This window comes from Thalassophryne amazonica, chromosome 3 (assembly GCF_902500255.1).
Source record: "Thalassophryne amazonica chromosome 3, fThaAma1.1, whole genome shotgun sequence".
In the NCBI taxonomy this organism is placed as follows: Eukaryota; Metazoa; Chordata; class Actinopteri; order Batrachoidiformes; family Batrachoididae; genus Thalassophryne; species Thalassophryne amazonica.
In genome coordinates this window covers 52,236,561-52,254,373 of record NC_047105.1, presented here as the reverse complement: position 1 = coordinate 52,254,373, position 17,813 = coordinate 52,236,561, and the positions used below count along the sequence as shown (strand labels likewise).

The 17,813-nt window shown below is 39.8% G+C and overlaps 1 protein-coding gene across 1 annotated transcript in view; it reads right to left on the bottom strand.

Annotated features, from left to right (window-relative positions):
* Positions 1-478: 478 nt before the first annotated feature.
* tmem51b (transmembrane protein 51b) overlaps positions 479-17,813 on the bottom strand; it is a 24,324-nt gene continuing 6,989 nt past the window's right edge. Inside the window, exons 2-3 of the mRNA XM_034166261.1 lie at positions 8,073-8,505; positions 479-2,189 (exon numbers count right to left, since the gene is read on the bottom strand). Of these exons, the coding sequence (XP_034022152.1) occupies positions 1,757-2,189; positions 8,073-8,491 (852 nt within the window). The 5' untranslated portion in view covers positions 8,492-8,505 and the 3' untranslated portion in view covers positions 479-1,756. The remainder of the gene's footprint in view (positions 2,190-8,072; positions 8,506-17,813) is intronic.

The window sequence follows — 17,813 nt, the reverse complement described above, 5'->3', positions numbered from 1 at the left end:
GACCATCTTGCTGTGAGCCAACAGTGCTAACCACTAAGCCACTGTGCTGGCCACACAGCCTGAATGACCCACGCATTTGCAACACACAAAGACAACGCTGAAGTATTAAAAGACGAACCCAGGAAATGTATCCTGAATAAGTGGATAATGGACAAACCTCCTACAGTCACAGAGTGGTATAATGAAATTTTCAGAGTTATGCCAATAGAAAGAAGGCACTATTGTTAAAGGTTCTTGTACATTGATCGGAAGGTTTTGCTTTGCGGTGTGATGCCCGTGTCTACTTTAACAGTTGTGTTTTGTTTTTATTTTACGCCCTCTGTGTTTCCGTTATGTAACTTTTCTTTAAGTTACTTGACATTTCTGTTTGTTCTTGTTCATGTTTAAAACCAAATAAAATGTCATTATATATATATATATATATATATATAAAGACAAACCCTTATTTTGTAATCCACCCAAATAATAACTGACAGGATTCTAATTCCAACAATTTATTCACTAACAAAACAGCAGAATAGTCTGAAGCCTTCAGACATGTCATTTTTAAAATCTTGAACAGTATGAGATGTTCACCCCCCAATATTACATCCAGTATGGTACTGTATGTACACCTTCACATTGTAGATCACAGTTGGTCCCAGCATTTATCCATTGTTAGTATCTGCTGCCACAGTGTGGGAGCTGAAGAAACGGGGTCCATGTGCGTACATACTCGTCTGGTCTTTGTTGCATAGTAACTCCACACCAGACCCTCATGTGGTAAACATATTTTGAACATAATTTCATCTCACAGCAGTCTCACGAGTTCAGAGGATGCTTCCTTCACTCACTATTTTTTGGGAGGAAGAATGGAAGATTTAAATACCTGTCCCTCTACTCCACAGGTGTCAAACTGACTCCAGAAAGGGCCAAGAGGGTGCAGGTTTTCTTTGTAGCCACCAACTCCAACAGGTGACTTCATTTATGAACTCATCTACTCAAAGTGATAATCTGTGAGATCACCTGGTGGAGTTGGTGGCTGCAAAGAAAACCTACACCCTCTTGGGACCTTTCTGGAGTCAGTTTGACGCCTATGGGGGCCACTGGTCCTTTAGGACAGACGTCTTGTTGAACAGACTTCACATACCATCCAAATGGCCCCTCCCCCAAATTTCTGTGAAAGCTGACATTATTTTTTATCATTTCCAAAATTATTTTTTCCTAAAAAGATTTTCATAAACACAAGTAGTAAAAGCTTAGAAAAATCATTCAGCAATTAGCTGCTTAGAAACCACAAACGACTTTGTTTAATTAAAGATTCATATATCTCTTGTTTCTGATAGTCATTAAAATTACAAGCAAATGTTCATTTTCCTTTAGTAGTACCACAACATTCACCACTAGTTAGTAACTACATTATTAATTTCCTTGAGAGTAGATGAGTAGAGAATGCTTCCCAGTACAGCACCTATGACATTTGCCGCTAAACATAATTGACATAAGTTATGGCATCAAGTATGAATTAAAACCAAACATCCCCTCAGTTCCAGCTAATCATGTAACATGGACCCACAAACACTCTGTCTGATCACACAATTAAATGATAAGTGATCCATCTGAAATATTTTAGGAGCAATGGCAATATTATAGCACATCTGGACACAATTAACAGACTTGACAACAATGAAAATTGCCATGGTTTCCCACCCAAGAAATGTTACCATGAGTCCTGTTAATACAGATATATTCAACAAAAACAAGCGACATAAAGGCGCTAACCTAAGTCAGGCGGATTATTTTCGTACTCCGGTGGTGGTGTTATTGGTTCAATGGTCACCGGGTTTTGTGTGGGGGTGCGGATTTGGAGACGGAAGTCCCTCAGATGCAGTCTGTCTGACTTGATCCTCCGCATGAGGAGAGGCCGCAGTAAACGACTGGCCCTGCTGGTGGTGCGGGCAGGCCAACGGACGTCTGGTGCAGGGCAGGTCTCCGCCTGGGGCTCAGCGGGAGCCGCATCATGATTTTCTGAGTCTTCTGTGGGGTTGGTTGTTGGCTCTGACCCCTCATTTTCAACAGCAGCAATGATATCCTCGTAGGACGGCAGCTGGCTGGTGCTTTGGCGCAGGTTGCTTTGGCGCACCGGGTAGTCACTGCTGCCGATGACCTCATCATAGCTGGGCACGTTGTACGTGGTAGAATCAGGAGCTCTGAAAAAGAATGGATAAGGTGATCCAGAGAACACAACAGAAAACAAAATACAGTACAGCACACTAGTGCGCCATCAACAGCTCAGACAGAGATCACCTCAGCAGGTGATTTCACAGATGATCAGGACTTCAAGCTGAGGGGAGGAGCTCATCAGTAAGCCCGCCTACAGACGTGACTGGTTACAAGGAAAATCTGCACTGTTTTGGCTTTTGTTGCCAAATCCTGCATCAAGTTATTTTTCATTTATTTTGGCTTTTTAAAGTAACTTTATATATTTTATCAGCACAAACCCATTGCAAGACACTTCTAAGCTGGGGTGGGCTAATAAAAAAAAAAAAAACAACCAAAAAAATAAAATTACAGCAAAGTCCTGATATTATTTAACACTAAGCTGAAGTTTAGATACCCTTTCAGTTACATCTTCTCTTCATTAGGTGGGAAAACAACTTCACTTCAGAACATTCATTATCATCTTAAATATAGATCAAAACAGAAACTTCAACAATGCAGGCAATATTGTGCAAAAACATTAAAAAAAAAAAAAAAAAAAAAAAATTCATGAAGTAGTTAAAAAATGTCACAGAAACAAGGTGCAGATATTCCAAATTTGATTTTCTTTTGACCCAGTGATGATTATGATTGAGGAATATATATATATATATATATAATTATTTTTTCCTCAATCAAATGCAAATGCTTTAGCCAATGAAGATTGCACAATACTCTGCAGTCCTTTTCTTACACTTTGGAAAAGCTGAGGAACGCACACTCTCACTGCAGTGAGTGAACATTGAACATATATGAATGAATGACTCTCCTCCACTGTAACGCGATCGACTCAAAGATAATTGTTTTTGAACTATCATTAAAAAAATATTAACAGGGTCAAAAATACACATACAGCACACCTAATATTTGGATGTTGGTCTCTGGGGTGGCACGGTGACTTAGTGGTTAGCACTGATGCCTTACAGCAACAAAGTCATGGGATCGCTTCCCGCCCTTTCTGTGTAGAGTTTGCATGTTCTCCCAATGTCTGCATGGGTTTCCTCCAGGAACTCCGGTCTCCTCCCACAATCAGAACATGTTTATTTAGGGTCTGTGCCTTTCTCTGTCCCTGACCAAGACAGAGTCTCTACATCTGGAGTTGGTCCCCGGGCCAGACTGTGGCAGCTCACTGCTCTTAGTTGTAAATGGTAAATATAGCGCTTTTCCATCTGCATCAGATGCTCAAAGCGCTTTACAATAATGCCTCACATTCACCCCGATGTTAGGGTGCTGCCATACAAGGCGCTCACTACAGCAATAGGGGATTAAAGGCCTTGCCCAAGGGCCCTTAGTGATTTTCCAGTCAGGCGGGGATTTGAACCCATGATCTTCTGGACTCAAGCCCAACACCTTAACCACTAGACCATCACCTAGTGATGACCTTGTATTGTGTCTAACACTAATTAGGACGGGTAAAATGCAGAGAACAAATTTCATGTATACGAGGTCTGTTAGAAAAGTATCTGACCTTTTTATTTTTTGCAAAAACCTGATGGATTTGAATCACGTGTGCTTGCATGAGCAAACCTTGAACCTTCGTGCGCATGCGTAAACTTTTTCATGCCTGTCGATTGCATCATTTCCTGGTAAGCAGCCTTTGTGTGGTACGTGTGCAGTGCGCTCGGTGGATTTTCATTTCAAGGAAAAAGATGGAACGACTGGAGCAGCGCCGCATCTAATTTTGCCAGAAACTGGGTGACAGCCAGGTGGAAACCATTCGGATGATTCAGATGGCTTTCGGTGATGATCCTGTGGGCATCACACAGATTAAGGAGTGGTACAACCGATTTAAAGACGTCCGCACAACTGTGGAGAGCGAGCCACGCTCCGGTCGGCCATCAACATGCTGAAATGACCAGATCATTCCAAAGTGAACGCTGTGGTGATGCAGGACTGTTGTGTGACTGTCCGAGAAATTACGGAAGAGGTGGACATCAGCACTTTTTAGGTACATTCCACTGTAGAAGATTTCCACTGTATTTGCAGGCCATGACATTGACCCTATGTGTCTTTTTGCAAGGAATGTTTTCACAGTTTTTGCTCTATGGCAAGATGCATTATCATCTTCAATCAATCAATCAATTTTTATATAGTGCCAAATCACAACAAACAGTTGCCCCAAGGCGCTTTATATTGTAAGGCAAGGCCATACAATAATTATGTAAAACCCCAACGGTCAAAACGACCCCCTGTGAGCAAGCACTTGGCTACAGTGGGAAGGAAAAACTCCCTTTAACAGGAAGAAACCTCCAGCAGAACCAGGCTCAGGGAGGGGCAGTCTTCTGCTGGGACTGGTTGGGGCTGAGGGAGAGAACCAGGAAAAAGACATGCTGTGGAGGGGAGCAGAGATCGATCACTAATGATTAAACGCAGAGTGGTGCATACAGAGCAAAAAGAGAAAGAAACAGTGCATCATGGGAACCCCCCAGCAGTCTACGTCTATAGCAGCATAACTAAGGGATGGTTCAGGGTCACCCGATCCAGCCCTAACTATAAGCTTTAGCAAAAAGGAAAGTTTTAAGCCTAATCTTAAAAGTAGAGAGGGTATCTGTCTCCCTGATCTGAATTGGGAGCTGGTTCCACAGGAGAGGAGCCTGAAAGCTGAAGGCTCTGCCTCCCATTCTACTCTTACAAACCCTAGGAACTACAAGTAAGCCTGCAGTCTGAGAGCGAAGCGCTCTATTGGGGTGATATGGTACTACGAGGTCCCTAAGATAAGATGGGACCTGATTATTCAAAACCTTATAAGTAAGAAGAAGAATTTTAAATTCTATTCTAGAATTAACAGGAAGCCAATGAAGAGAGGCCAATATGGGTGAGATATGCTCTCTCCTTCTAGTCCCCGTCAGTACTCTAGCTGCAGCATTTTGAATTAACTGAAGGCTTTTTAGGGAACTTTTAGGACAACCTGATAATAATGAATTACAATAGTCCAGCCTAGAGGAAATAAATGCATGAATTAGTTTTTCAGCATCACTCTGAGACAAGACCTTTCTGATTTTAGAGATATTGCGTAAATGCAAAAAAGCAGTCCTACATATGTGTTTAATATGCGCTTTGAATGACATATCCTGATCAAAAATGACTCCAAGATTTCTCACAGTATTACTAGAGGTCAGGGTAATGCCATCCACAGTAAGGATCTGGTTAGACACCATGTTTCTAAGATTTGTGGGGCCAAGTACAATAACTTCAGTTTTATCTGAGTTTAAAAGCAGGAAATTAGAGGTCATCCATGTCTTTATGTCTGTAAGACAATCCTGCAGTTTAGCTAATTGGTGTTTGTCCTCTGGCTTCATGGATAGATAAAGCTGGGTATCATCTGCGTAACAATGAAAATTTAAGCAATACCGTCTAATAATACTGCCTAAGGGAAGCATGTATAAAGTGAATAAAATTGGTCCTAGCACAGAACCTTGTGGAACTCCATAATTAACTTTAGTCTGTGAAGAAGATTCCCCATTTACATGAACAAATTGTAATCTATTAGACAAATATGATTCAAACCACCGCAGCGCAGTGCCTTTAATACCTATGGCATGCTCTAATCTCTGTAATAAAATTTTATGGTCAACAGTATCAAAAGCAGCACTGAGGTCTAACAGAACAAGCACAGAGATGAGTCCACTGTCCGAGGCCATAAGAAGATCATTTGTAACCTTCACTAATGCTGTTTCTGTACTATGATGAATTCTAAAACCTGACTGAAACTCTTCAAATAGACCACTCCTCTGCAGATGATCAGTTAGCTGTTTTACAACTACCCTTTCAAGAATTTTTGAGAGAAAAGGAAGGTTGGAGATTGGCCTATAATTAGCTAAGATAGCTGGGTCAAGTGATGGCTTTTTAAGTAATGGTTTAATTACTGCCACCTTAAAAGCCTGTGGTACATAGCCAACTAACAAAGATAGATTGATCATATTTAAGATCGAAGCATTAAATAATGGTAGGGCTTCCTTGAGCAGCCTGGTAGGAATGGGGTCTAATAAACATGTTGATGGTTTGGATGAAGTAACTAATGAAAATAACTGAGACAGAACAATCGGAGAGAAAGAGTCTAACCAAATACCGGCATCACTGAAAGCAGCCAAAGATAACGATACGTCTTTGGGATGGTTATGAGTAATTTTTTCTCTAATAGTTAAAATTTTGTTAGCAAAGAAAGTCATGAAGTCATTACTAGTTAAAGTTAATGGAATACTCAGCGCAATAGAGCTCTGACTCTTTGTCAGCCTGGCTACAGTGCTGAAAAATGATTTCATTATCCCCAAACATCCTTTCAATTGATGGGATAAGAAAAGTGTCCAAAATATCAACGTAAACTTGTGCATTTATTGATGATGTAATGACAGCCATCTCCCCAGTGCCTTTACCTGACATGCAGCCCCATATCATCAATGACTGTGGAAATTTACATGTTCTCTTCAGGCAGTCATCTTTATAAGGGTGATTCTTAGACTACGGGCACTTATTATGTCCTTTGATCATATTGTATGAAAAACAGAAAAAAGGGGAAATTTCACACTTTTATAGTTATCTTTACGATGAAAGTGTGTTAAGAAATTTGTTCTAGTAGTCTATGATGACTTTTTCACCTTTTTTCAGCATCATTATATGCAAATATTGCCGTTTTGTGCTTGTCCCACACCCAGACTTTTGATCTTCAATGATAAAAATGAATGGTAAAGAAACGTTTTTTTCTAATGTTTTAAAATATCTCTGAATAAAATATCAGTAAAATAATCAAAACATAATTGGGGTATTCAATGTCATACAACTTAGGCTGAAAGTTTGGGTCTACTTCCAGACCTTGGGAAAATGGGTCCACCGCTTAATAACTTACACATACACTAACCGTCCACTTTACCGGGTTGGACACTCCCCCCCCAATACTTTTTTTTTTTCTCAAAACTGCCTTAATTATTTGTGGCATAGATTCAACAATGTGTTGGAAATACATGCCGCTCACTGGATCACAGCTGTGCGTGAAAATCCCAGTATATCAGCAGTTTCTGAAATACTCAGACCAGTCCATCTGGCACCAACAACCATGCCACGCTGAGAGTCTTCCCCATTCTGATGCTCGGTGTTGTTTTCACCACGTCTAGATCCTAAAATGCATAGAGTTGCAGCCATGTGATTGGCTGATTAGCTATTTGCATTAAGAACTTGAACAGGTGTATCAAATAACCTAATAAAGTGGCCAGTAAGTGTCTAATATATATATATATATATATATATATATATATATATATATATATATATATATGGTACAGAAACGTCTGAGCATTCAGCATGACTGAATTAATGAATTAAGTGGGTATATGTATATTTAGACCCCGTGTCTTCAGAAAACCTTAAAATAGATTAATGCACTAAATTCTCAGTTTTTCCTGCTGAAAATGGATCTTGCACAATCATTCAACCCCAGACAGAATCATTCAAAGAAATAATTTAAAACCTATGATTGACATTCATGTCCATGATGAGTGTGCAAATGTCTGACTTCAACAGTAAATGCTCCACCTTAATCACAAATGCTTTCTTGCAAATGTTAGTCTGTTTTGTACTGTACAAGGTTGAAAGCAAGACTGACTGAGTTTAAAACTGGATCAGTGGCAAAATATTGACAGTTTAAAATGTAAGAAAATATTTCCAAAAAAGTTTCACAAAACATATTAGAAAAGTCATCTGATATATATGTTTTTAACTACCCAAGCTTTTCTTCTGACCTGAAAATTAAAAGAATTTCCAAATATTCCAAACCTGAATAACAGTTGACATTAGAAGACTTGAAGAACATCAGATATGAATTTGAAAAGGTCAACACTCACCTCTCTTCGTGCTCTCCTGCCACATGGTCCGTGAACGTGCTTGCTGCTGCTGGCGCTGGCTGTCTCGCTATGCTTCGTGACCTGCGTTTGTTCCTTACGCCAAGGAAGATGGACAAAAGCAGCAAGGCAACGCCAACGCCAACAAGCACCAAAGCCACTGATGAGGTCTTTGTCCTGTCTGCAGTCTCTTCATTGCTGTTTGCAGGCACGGTGGAGTTACCTGATGAAGCTGAAGAGGTGTTTGTAGTCTCTTTGTCAACGGGTATGACAGTCCACACGATCATGATAATACCTAGAGCGATGAGTCCAATTCCCAGGGCACACAGGGCATAATAGGCCCCTGAACCACTGCTTGTCCTGTTGGAGGACCTGTTTTGAGAACCGTTTCTGTTGCCACATATACTCCGACTGGAACACATCCCTGCACGTCAAACTAGAAGTAAGAGGAGCAGAAATACAGTGAGAAAATAGAGATTTTGTTACAAGAAAATAAGTCAAACCTAGGTTTGAGTCTTATATGTGCCTTCTGGTAAAGTGTAGCTGAAATATCATGTTTCCCTTTAAAGAAAATCTTTCTCTGTTCCACTTCACCATGAAGCTGTGACTGATGATGGAACAGACAAAACCTACAGTACGGACAGTCTCTATAATCACAGCCACAAAAGCCAGTAAGTCCTTCAGACTTGTCATTGGTGTCTTGTTGGCTTCCCTCACTAGTCTCTTTATCACAAAGTTGCTTTGCCTTTTTTTTTTTTTTTTTGAAAAGCCTACTATATTCTAGACTGGTTTACCATGTAACAGTGGCCTCCAGTGGCCACAAAGACCCAATCAGAAACAAAGCTTCACAAGCAAACTGATAGACCTCTCTGGCTTAATTTTATTTAACATGTTAAAGATACCAGCACGGTCTGGAGTAGAAGGTTCACTGGTCCTCACGTGAAGCTATCAGAACCCAAAATTTAAGAGTTGAATATGCTGTAATTTTTTACAGCCTTACTTACAGAATTTTTCCAGACTCACTCCCTCACAGACTGACTCCATTAATCCTGCCCTTGTCCTGCTGCAAATGAAGTCCAAGACATTCAGTGACTTGGAAATGCTCATGTATCTGTCCCCTAATTCGTCTAAAGAAAACTGTCTGTAAAAGTGAGAATGCAGTTGTTATACTAAAGTGTGTCCACACTTATGCAATCCATTACTTTGGCTTTGATATTTATTACATTTATATCATGTTGGAGAGATTCATTTTCACCAAGGTTAAAGGTCACAATTTCCCAAATTTTAATACAGGGATAAAAAAAAATAAATCTTCTGACTGAAAATTTCTTTGCTTTTAACTAAAATTGATATCCCAACCAACATGTTTGTTTGATAAATTACTAACCACAGCAGCCATAATCTTTTTTTTTTTTTTTATATTTTTGGCTTCTCTGATCCTAACTGACCTTATTTTAAAGCTAAGACCCCAACAGACTCAGTAATGTCCAAGCTTAGACATTACATTAAAAAGAAGCTATTGCTTCACATCTCACTTTAGTCAGGCAGTTAAATTAACTAAACTTATTTTTACATGACTTATCAATAAAACTCAGTCCAGAACTACAGTAAAACATAGGCCCAGAGAAATAATGATTTAAACATTTTAGTTGCTAAAATTATTTTTATTATTAAGTAGTAGTCTGAAAAATGTCTTCAAAAGTGGACCTTTAATCAAAGGGTGTTGTGGAGGGCAGTCTCTGAGCAGGAACAATCAAAAATGTGTGTATTTATGTGAAAAGTGCAACCTGATTGAGAGGTAAGAAGGTTTTATGAGCACTTTTACATTATGCATCTTTTAAACAAATGTTTAAAAATATGTTTGTAAAACTCTGCACTCTGTTGGTTGTGTCCTCACTGTGCTGACACATCAAACACACAGCCCCTCTCCCCCTCCTGCAGAGTGCAGAAAGGACACAGAGTCACTGCCACTTGAGAAAAACAAAACAAAACAGATGTTATACTAAAAATCAATTTTTGAACATTTTGAATGCAGTAAATTTTATATCTTGTGTCCAGCCTCGATTTTGTGTAAAGCCGGCGTCAGCTCGAACATTGTCTTTTTGGCAACCCAAGTGACGGAAATAGGTCATAGCGATGGAGAACTTTAATCCCTGTTAAAATAGAGAACCTTAAATTCTTTTAAAATATGACATAGCACTGTTGCCTCACTGCAAGAGTGTCATGGGATGGATTCCCCTACTAGAGCTCTGTTTGCTTTAATACAACCCCTGGCAAAAATTATGGAATCACCGGCCTCGGAGGATGTTCATTCAGCTGTTTAATTTTGTAGAAAAAAAAAAGCAGATCACAGACATGACACAAAACTAAAGCCATTTCAAATGGCAACTTTCTGGCTTTAAGAAACACTATAAGAAATAAGGAAAAAAAAACAATTGTGGCAGTCAGTAACGGTTACTTTTTTAGACCAAGCAGAGGGAAAAAAAAAAAAATGGAATCACTCAATTCTGAGGAAAAAATTATGGAATCATGAAAAACAAAAGAACACTCCAACACATCACTAGTATTTTGTTGCACCACCTCTGGCTTTTATAACAGCTTGCACTCTCTGAGGCATGGACTTAATGAGTGACAAACAGTACTCTTCATCAATCTGGCTCCAATTTTCTCTGATCGCTGTTGCCAGATCAGCTTTGCAGGTTGGAGCCTTGTCATGGACCATTTTCTTCAACTTCCACCAAAGATTTTCAATTGGATTAAGATCTGGACTATTTGCAGGCCATGACATTGACCCTATGTGTCTTTTTGCAAGGAATGTTTTCACAGTTTTTGCTCTATGGCAAGATGCATTATCATCTTGAAAAATTATTTCATCATCCCCAAACATCCTTTCAATTGATGGGATAAGAAAAGTGTCCAAAATATCAACGTAAACTTGTGCATTTATTGATGATGTACCTGACATGCAGCCCCATATCATCAATGACTGTGGAAATTTACATGTTCTCTTCAGTCAGTCATCTTTATAAATCTCATTGGAACGGCACCAAACAAAAGTTCCAGCATCATCACCTTGCCCAATGCAGATTCGAGATTGATCACTGAATATGACTTTCATCCAGTCATTCACAGTCCACGATTGCTTTTCCTTAGCCCATTGTAACCTTGTTTACTTCTGTTTAGGTGTTAATGATGGCTTTCATTTAGCTTTTCTGTATGTAAATCCCATTTCCTTTAAGTGGTTTCTTACAGTTCGGTCACAGATGCTGACTCCAGTTTCCTCCCATTCGTTCATTTGTTTTGTTGTGCATTTTCGATTTTTGAGACATATTGCTTTAAGTTTTCTGTCTTGACGCTTTGATGTCTTCCTTGGTCTACCAGTATGTTTGCCTTTAACAACCTTCCCATGTTGTTTGTATTTGGTCCAGAGTTTAGACACAGCTGACTGTGAACAACCAACATCTTTTGCAACATTGCGTGATGATTTACCCTCTTTTAAGAGTTTGATAATCCTCTCCTTTGTTTCAATTGACATCTCTCGTGTTGGAGCCATGATTCATGTCAGTCCACTTGGTGCAACAGCTCTCCAAGGTGTGATCACTCCTTTTTAGATGCAGATTAACAAGCAGATCTGATTTGATGATTTGATGCAGGTGTTAGTTTTGGGGATGAAAATTTACAGGGTGATTCCATAATTTATTCCTCAGAATTGAGTGAGTCCATATTTTTTTCCCTCTGCTTGGTCTAAAAAAGTAACCGTTACTGACTGCCACAATTATTTTTCCTGATTTCTTATAGTGTTTCTTAAAGCCAGAAAGTTGCCATTTGAAGTGACTTTAGTTTTGTGAACATGTCTGTGATCTGCTTTTTTTCTACAAAATTAAACAACTGAATGAACACCCCCTGAGGCCGGTGATTCCATAATTATTGCCAGGGGTTGTATTATTATTATCATTGTTGATTTTATGTGAGGATTTTCTTAAAAAAAGAGAACTGAAAGTTGAGCTACAATCTGCCAGAAGGTGCATCTAAGATGAAAACCTTTCTTTTAGTGAAAGAATTAAGTACTTTTATTTTTATAGACTTTTATAGACTTAAAGACAGCACTCTCTCTCTGTCTCTCCTCAATTTTCAACAGAGCTTTATTGATATGGGAGACACTGTCAAAGCAAGTGTTACAGAGTAATAATTAAAAATTAAGTCCTCTGTCTCTCTCTGTCTGTCATTCTCCCTCTCTCTTTCTCTCTTTCTCTGTTGCTGTTTTTGAGCTGCACAAACTTTGAACTATTTGGAAACATGAAGCCTTTCAGCTGTAAAATAAATGTATTATCACCGACGCTCACTTGCAGGATTTTAATACTTTATACTTTATTGATCTCACAGTGGAGAAATTATGTTTACACTCCAATTACCTCAGACAGCAATTAGTCCACAATTATTACTTGTTTACCAAAATAATGGCACACATTAGAATTAAAGACAGCACATACACATTTGACATTGTTTATGTGCACTAAATTTGAAGAAGTCCATTATCCGAATTGAGGCAAGTGGGTGAAGGCCATGCAGCAACAGTCGCGCCACCGTCAGCTTGGGGGGGGGGGGGGTACCTGCCGCAGCTAAAATCCCGCCGCCCCAGCAGAAGGGAAGGGATGACGTGAGCAGAAGCCGGAGTGGGGGGTGTGCGATGGGGGGTAGGAGGGGGCTGGGGAGAGGGAGTGGAGCATGCTTCAGTCCTGTGAAACAGTTTATTGTCTTTGTGAGTTGAGATAGAAACAGCCAAATGTTCACCAAGGCCGAAGACATTCCTCTGGAGGAAAACAGTAGGGCAATTTGTCCTTCAGGATGATAAGCCTGCAGTGGTGTGGTTTGAGCAGTGAAAAACACTTTTTACAGGTTCACTTAAACAACCAAATCCCAATTATGAATTAAGAATACTCCCCGGCCTCCGAAATCTTCAGCTTCATCTGCACAGCGCGCATCTGTTCTAAGATGTCATCCAAGTTGCATCTGAGTTCAAGAGTCATCGCAGCCTGAGAATGCATTGACTTGCCCAACTCGTTAATCATGATGGACAAGCGAGGGGCTGTGGTTCTTAATGCCGCCGTCTTGCCAATTTTCCGGTAGATCAGGGCAGCACATAAGCCAGAATATGTTGCATCTGGGAAGGTAGGATCCCCCGGTCCTGACCTTCTTGTAAAAAAGATGGTGTCAATAGCGTTTAGAGACCAGCTGATCAGTTCCATGGTTAATCCAATAGTAGTCCAATAGATCCAGTTTCCAATATAATTTGAGAAATTCACAGTCTGTTGAAGTAGGGACTTGAAGTTTAAGGCAGAGAGCACAGATAAGGGAGAGTGGAGGAGATGTGACCGCCCTCGTCGGAGTCCCAAGCCGAATGGAGAGATTTTTCCCTTTCAATCAATTCAAATCAATCAATTTTATTTATATAGCGCCAAATCACAAGAAACAGTTGCCCCAAGGCGCTTTATATTGTAAGCCAAGGCCATACAATAATTACGTAAAAACCCCAATGGTCAAAACGACCCCCTGTGAGCAAGCACTTGGTGACAGTGGGAAGGAAAAACTCCCTTTTAACAGGAAGAAACCTCCAGCAGAACCAGGCTCAGGGAGGGGCAGTCTTCTGCTGGGACTGGTTGGGGCTGAGGGGAGAGAATCTGTGCATCATGGGAACCCCCCAGCAGTCTAAGTCTATAGCAGCATAACTAAGGGATGGTTCAGGGTCACCTGATCCAGCCCTAACTATAAGCTTTAGCAAAAAGGAAAGTTTTAAGCCTAATCTTAAAAGTAGAGAGGGTGTCTGTCTCCCTGATCCGAATTGGGAGCTGGTTCCACAGGAGAGGAGCCTGAAAGCTGAAGGCTCTGCCTCCCATTCTACTCTTACAAACCCTAGGAACTACAAGTAAGCCTGCTGTCTGAGAGCGAAGCGCTCTATTGGGGTGATATGGTACTATGAGGTCCCTAAGATAAGATGGGACCTGATTATTCAAAACCTTATAAGTAAGAAGAAGAATTTTAAATTCTACTCTAGAATTAACAGGAAGCCAATGAAGAGAGGCCAATATGGGTGAGATATGCTCTCTCCTTCTAGTCCCCGTTAGTACTCTAGCTGCAGCATTTTGAATTAACTGAAGGCTTTTCAGGGAACTTTTAGGACAACCTGATAATAATGAATTACAATAGTCCAGCCTAGAGGAAATAAATGCATGAATTAGTTTTTCAGCATCACTCTGAGACAAGACCTTTCTAATTTTAGAGATATTGCGTAAATGCAAAAAAGCAGTCCTACATATTTGTTTAATATGCGCTTTGAATGACATATCCTGATCAAAAATGACTCCAAGATTTCTCACAGTATTACTAGAGGTCAGGGTAATGCCATCCAGAGTAAGGATCTGGTTAGACACCATGTTTCTAAGATTTGTGGGGCCAAGTACAATAACTTCAGTTTTATCTGAGTTTAAAAGCAGGAAATTAGAGGTCATCCATGTCTTTATGTCTGTAAGCGGACAGAATCTCTGTTCGGCTCCTCCTCCTCGGCTGCACGCTGAGCTGGCTTTTCATAGCATTTGACAGCCTCAGGACAGTGAAGCAGTTAACTTTTTCGCACACATTTTCAGCAACAATTCAGTTAATTTTTCGGAAAATCTGTGTCTGAAAAACAGACAATCTGAACCCGAGAGCCAGGCAGAAATTTGCCGCTACATGCTGCTAGAACACTGCGGAAGAGAGCTCTCTGAAACAGCATGGCTTCAAAAACCTCCCCTCCTCCCACTTGGCAGTAAACAAAGCAGAGAGCAAACAACAGCAGTTGAGAGGATTCACAGTAGCTCTTCTCTGGTATTGGAAAATGTCACTGGGTTCGATCTGTATTTTCCAATATATGAATTATGTCGGTATCAGGTTCCGATACCGATCTGGGATCAGACCCATCCCTAGTTAATAGGGTTCTAAAAAGGAATAGTTTGTACCACCTGTCATGCTTAGTTATGTTACAGGGTAACATATGTCACATGTCATAGAATCCAATGGACGTTGACCTTGTTTGACCTTTACTTTTGGAGACTGATAGAGTTTTCTATATATTGTCAAGATTATTATCAAATATTAATGTCTTTGTCTTTACTTTGATAAAGACTTTGATCTTGATTTGATTCTGTTCTCTATTTTCCATATATACATATATGCATGTGTAAGAGTTCATGCACCATTATTCTTCTAAATAATCACTCATTGTCAAAGCAGAAATATACACTGAACTGTTGAAGTAATCATTACAACTGCTCCCATGAGAAAAGTAACATTTGTCCTTTTGCTTAATGAATGCGCAGACTGTTTTGCTACAGCTATGTTTTTGTCGAGCACAGATTAATATTTTGGCCTTGAGCAAAGAATAACACAGCCTGTACACTAGTTCGAGGCTGGCACTGTAATGTTTCAATTTGAAGAACAATTACTATCTGTCTGAGCAAGACCAGTGGGTGCTTTCCAGGTGTGAAGTGATACAAATATAAATTGACTGAAGAAATGCAGCTGTGCCTTGTATATTGTTTTGTAATATGTCTGTGTGCAATAAATTCAGGAGCAGAGTGGGCGGGCCCTTCAGAGCTGACTGACGGACAGTGACGAGGGGCCATGCTGGCTCTCTCTGATCAGGAAATGAAATTCAGTCTCTGGCGTGATCGTTCTCTGTGTTAGTTAACTGAGGTGCTTTTTTTTTTATAGATTTCAACTCTGACATCTTGGTCCTTTGAGCCGGATTCGAACCAGCGACCTAAGGCAGGTCCAGTCACGATTACTATTACTAATTTATCTTTAATTAATTTAATTACTAATTATATGTATGCTGGAAACAGGCTAATCTACGCAATGAAGACTTTGGGTTATAAAACATTTCTATGAATCAGTTCCCCAGTATACATATTAAATACTGCTAAAAGGTTAAAAAAAAAAGATCCCCTAATTATTTTTGATGACATAACAGACAGAAGGGAGCAGTGGTTGTGGTTTCTCTGAGGACTAAAAAAACAAAACAAAAAAAAAAACAAACTGATTGTGAGACTGTGATTGCATACCCGGTTCTTGACCTCCGGGCCCCAAACAGCCTGACAGAAGGTTGGCGAAAGAGAAAAAAGGAAAAAGTCTCCTATCAGTCCACTGTAATTAACAGTTCTGTTGAGTTCTACGTGTCTACATGTGTGTATAATATGTTGCGTGTAATGTAACACAGGTCTTCTTTGGACCTGTGGATGTTTTTTGGGTTTTTATTTGAGAAGAGTTGGGTTATTTTGCTTGTTTGTTGTAGCAGTTGTGGTTGTTTGTTGTAGCAGTTGTGGTATTCTGTTCCTGGTCTGGGGTGATGGAGGAGAAGCGTGTATATACACAGCTGCTGAGGGAAGCTCTAAATGCTCACTTCCCTCCTCCTCCTCCTCCCTCCTCTCCCTGCCACTCCACACCCCCACAACTTGAGAAATTGAGAAACACTGCAGCGATGTTTTGTTGTGCTTTAACAGATGAAATACAGGGGTTTTACATGTAATTGCTTACATGTAATTGATACTAGTGTCTTAAAAGTGTTTGTTAATGTTAAATTTAGAGAGATATTGTTTATTTGATGTAATCAATTCCAGATTTAATGTTGCTTTGCATTACGTTGCACTGACTTTACCAAATACACTCAGTGTTCTATTTTTGAAGCGTGGTTTGTTTTGGGAACAAAGTGTAATTCATCACTCCAGCCGAAGAGCAGAGTAGAAGGTTGTACAGTGTGTGAACAGTAAAACTGGGTTGATTATTGTAACATGTTTATAGTGCTCCTCTTGAAAGCGTTAATGTTGGTGAGGGTGAACTGACAGCAATGTAGAAGCAACAAATAATAATAATTCAATATTTTGATCATCCTGTGTTCCGATTGAAATAATGTGAACTCTCATGAGATGCAACTAACCCCTGCTGCAAATCAAATAAGAAGCTGCAGGCTTTCATAAAGCATTGATGACCAATGAAATGCTTATTAATTATCAGTTAATGTATGCAGATTAAGTTAGGCCTTAAAGGATAGAGATTGTTGGACAAGTTTTCACATGATTATTGTCCATCCTGACCCATAGTTATTCCTGCAAACCAAACATTGTTTATGTATCAGATTCTGTCATTATTTCTATTTATTATTGGTGTTTAAGCATTGATTAATCCAACAGTTCTATTCTGGGATAAATTGCTAAAAGATACTTCAATTCACTTTCAATGATCCTGCATGTTTGATGTTCTGTGCAATTAAAGCTGTTTAGACATGACACCTCTTAATGCGTGTTCCCCCACCCTTTGGAACCCCTGCCCAGTATGGAAGGCTGCAAGCCCATGACGGGTAAGATCCCATCTTAAACCCTGGGACAACCTAAGGCAGGCCCAGTCACGATTACTCGACCTTGTCTCTGTGACGCTCTGACTCACTAGGACATGAGGATATGGCACTGGGGTACTGTGGTGGGGTCAAATTTGCCCATATGCTGACATAGTAGGCAGTGTATTGATCTAATTGGAGTATTGGATCATTGTCAGGAATTGAATTGTCATATTAAGATTGGCCTGCACGTAATAATCGATATTAATCAATGCTTATCATTCATCCAATCAATCGATTTTGGCAAATTAATGCGTCACAATGTCCACCAAACCGCTGATGGTGTGTATGCCTAATCCTCAAATAAACCAGTCCTGCCC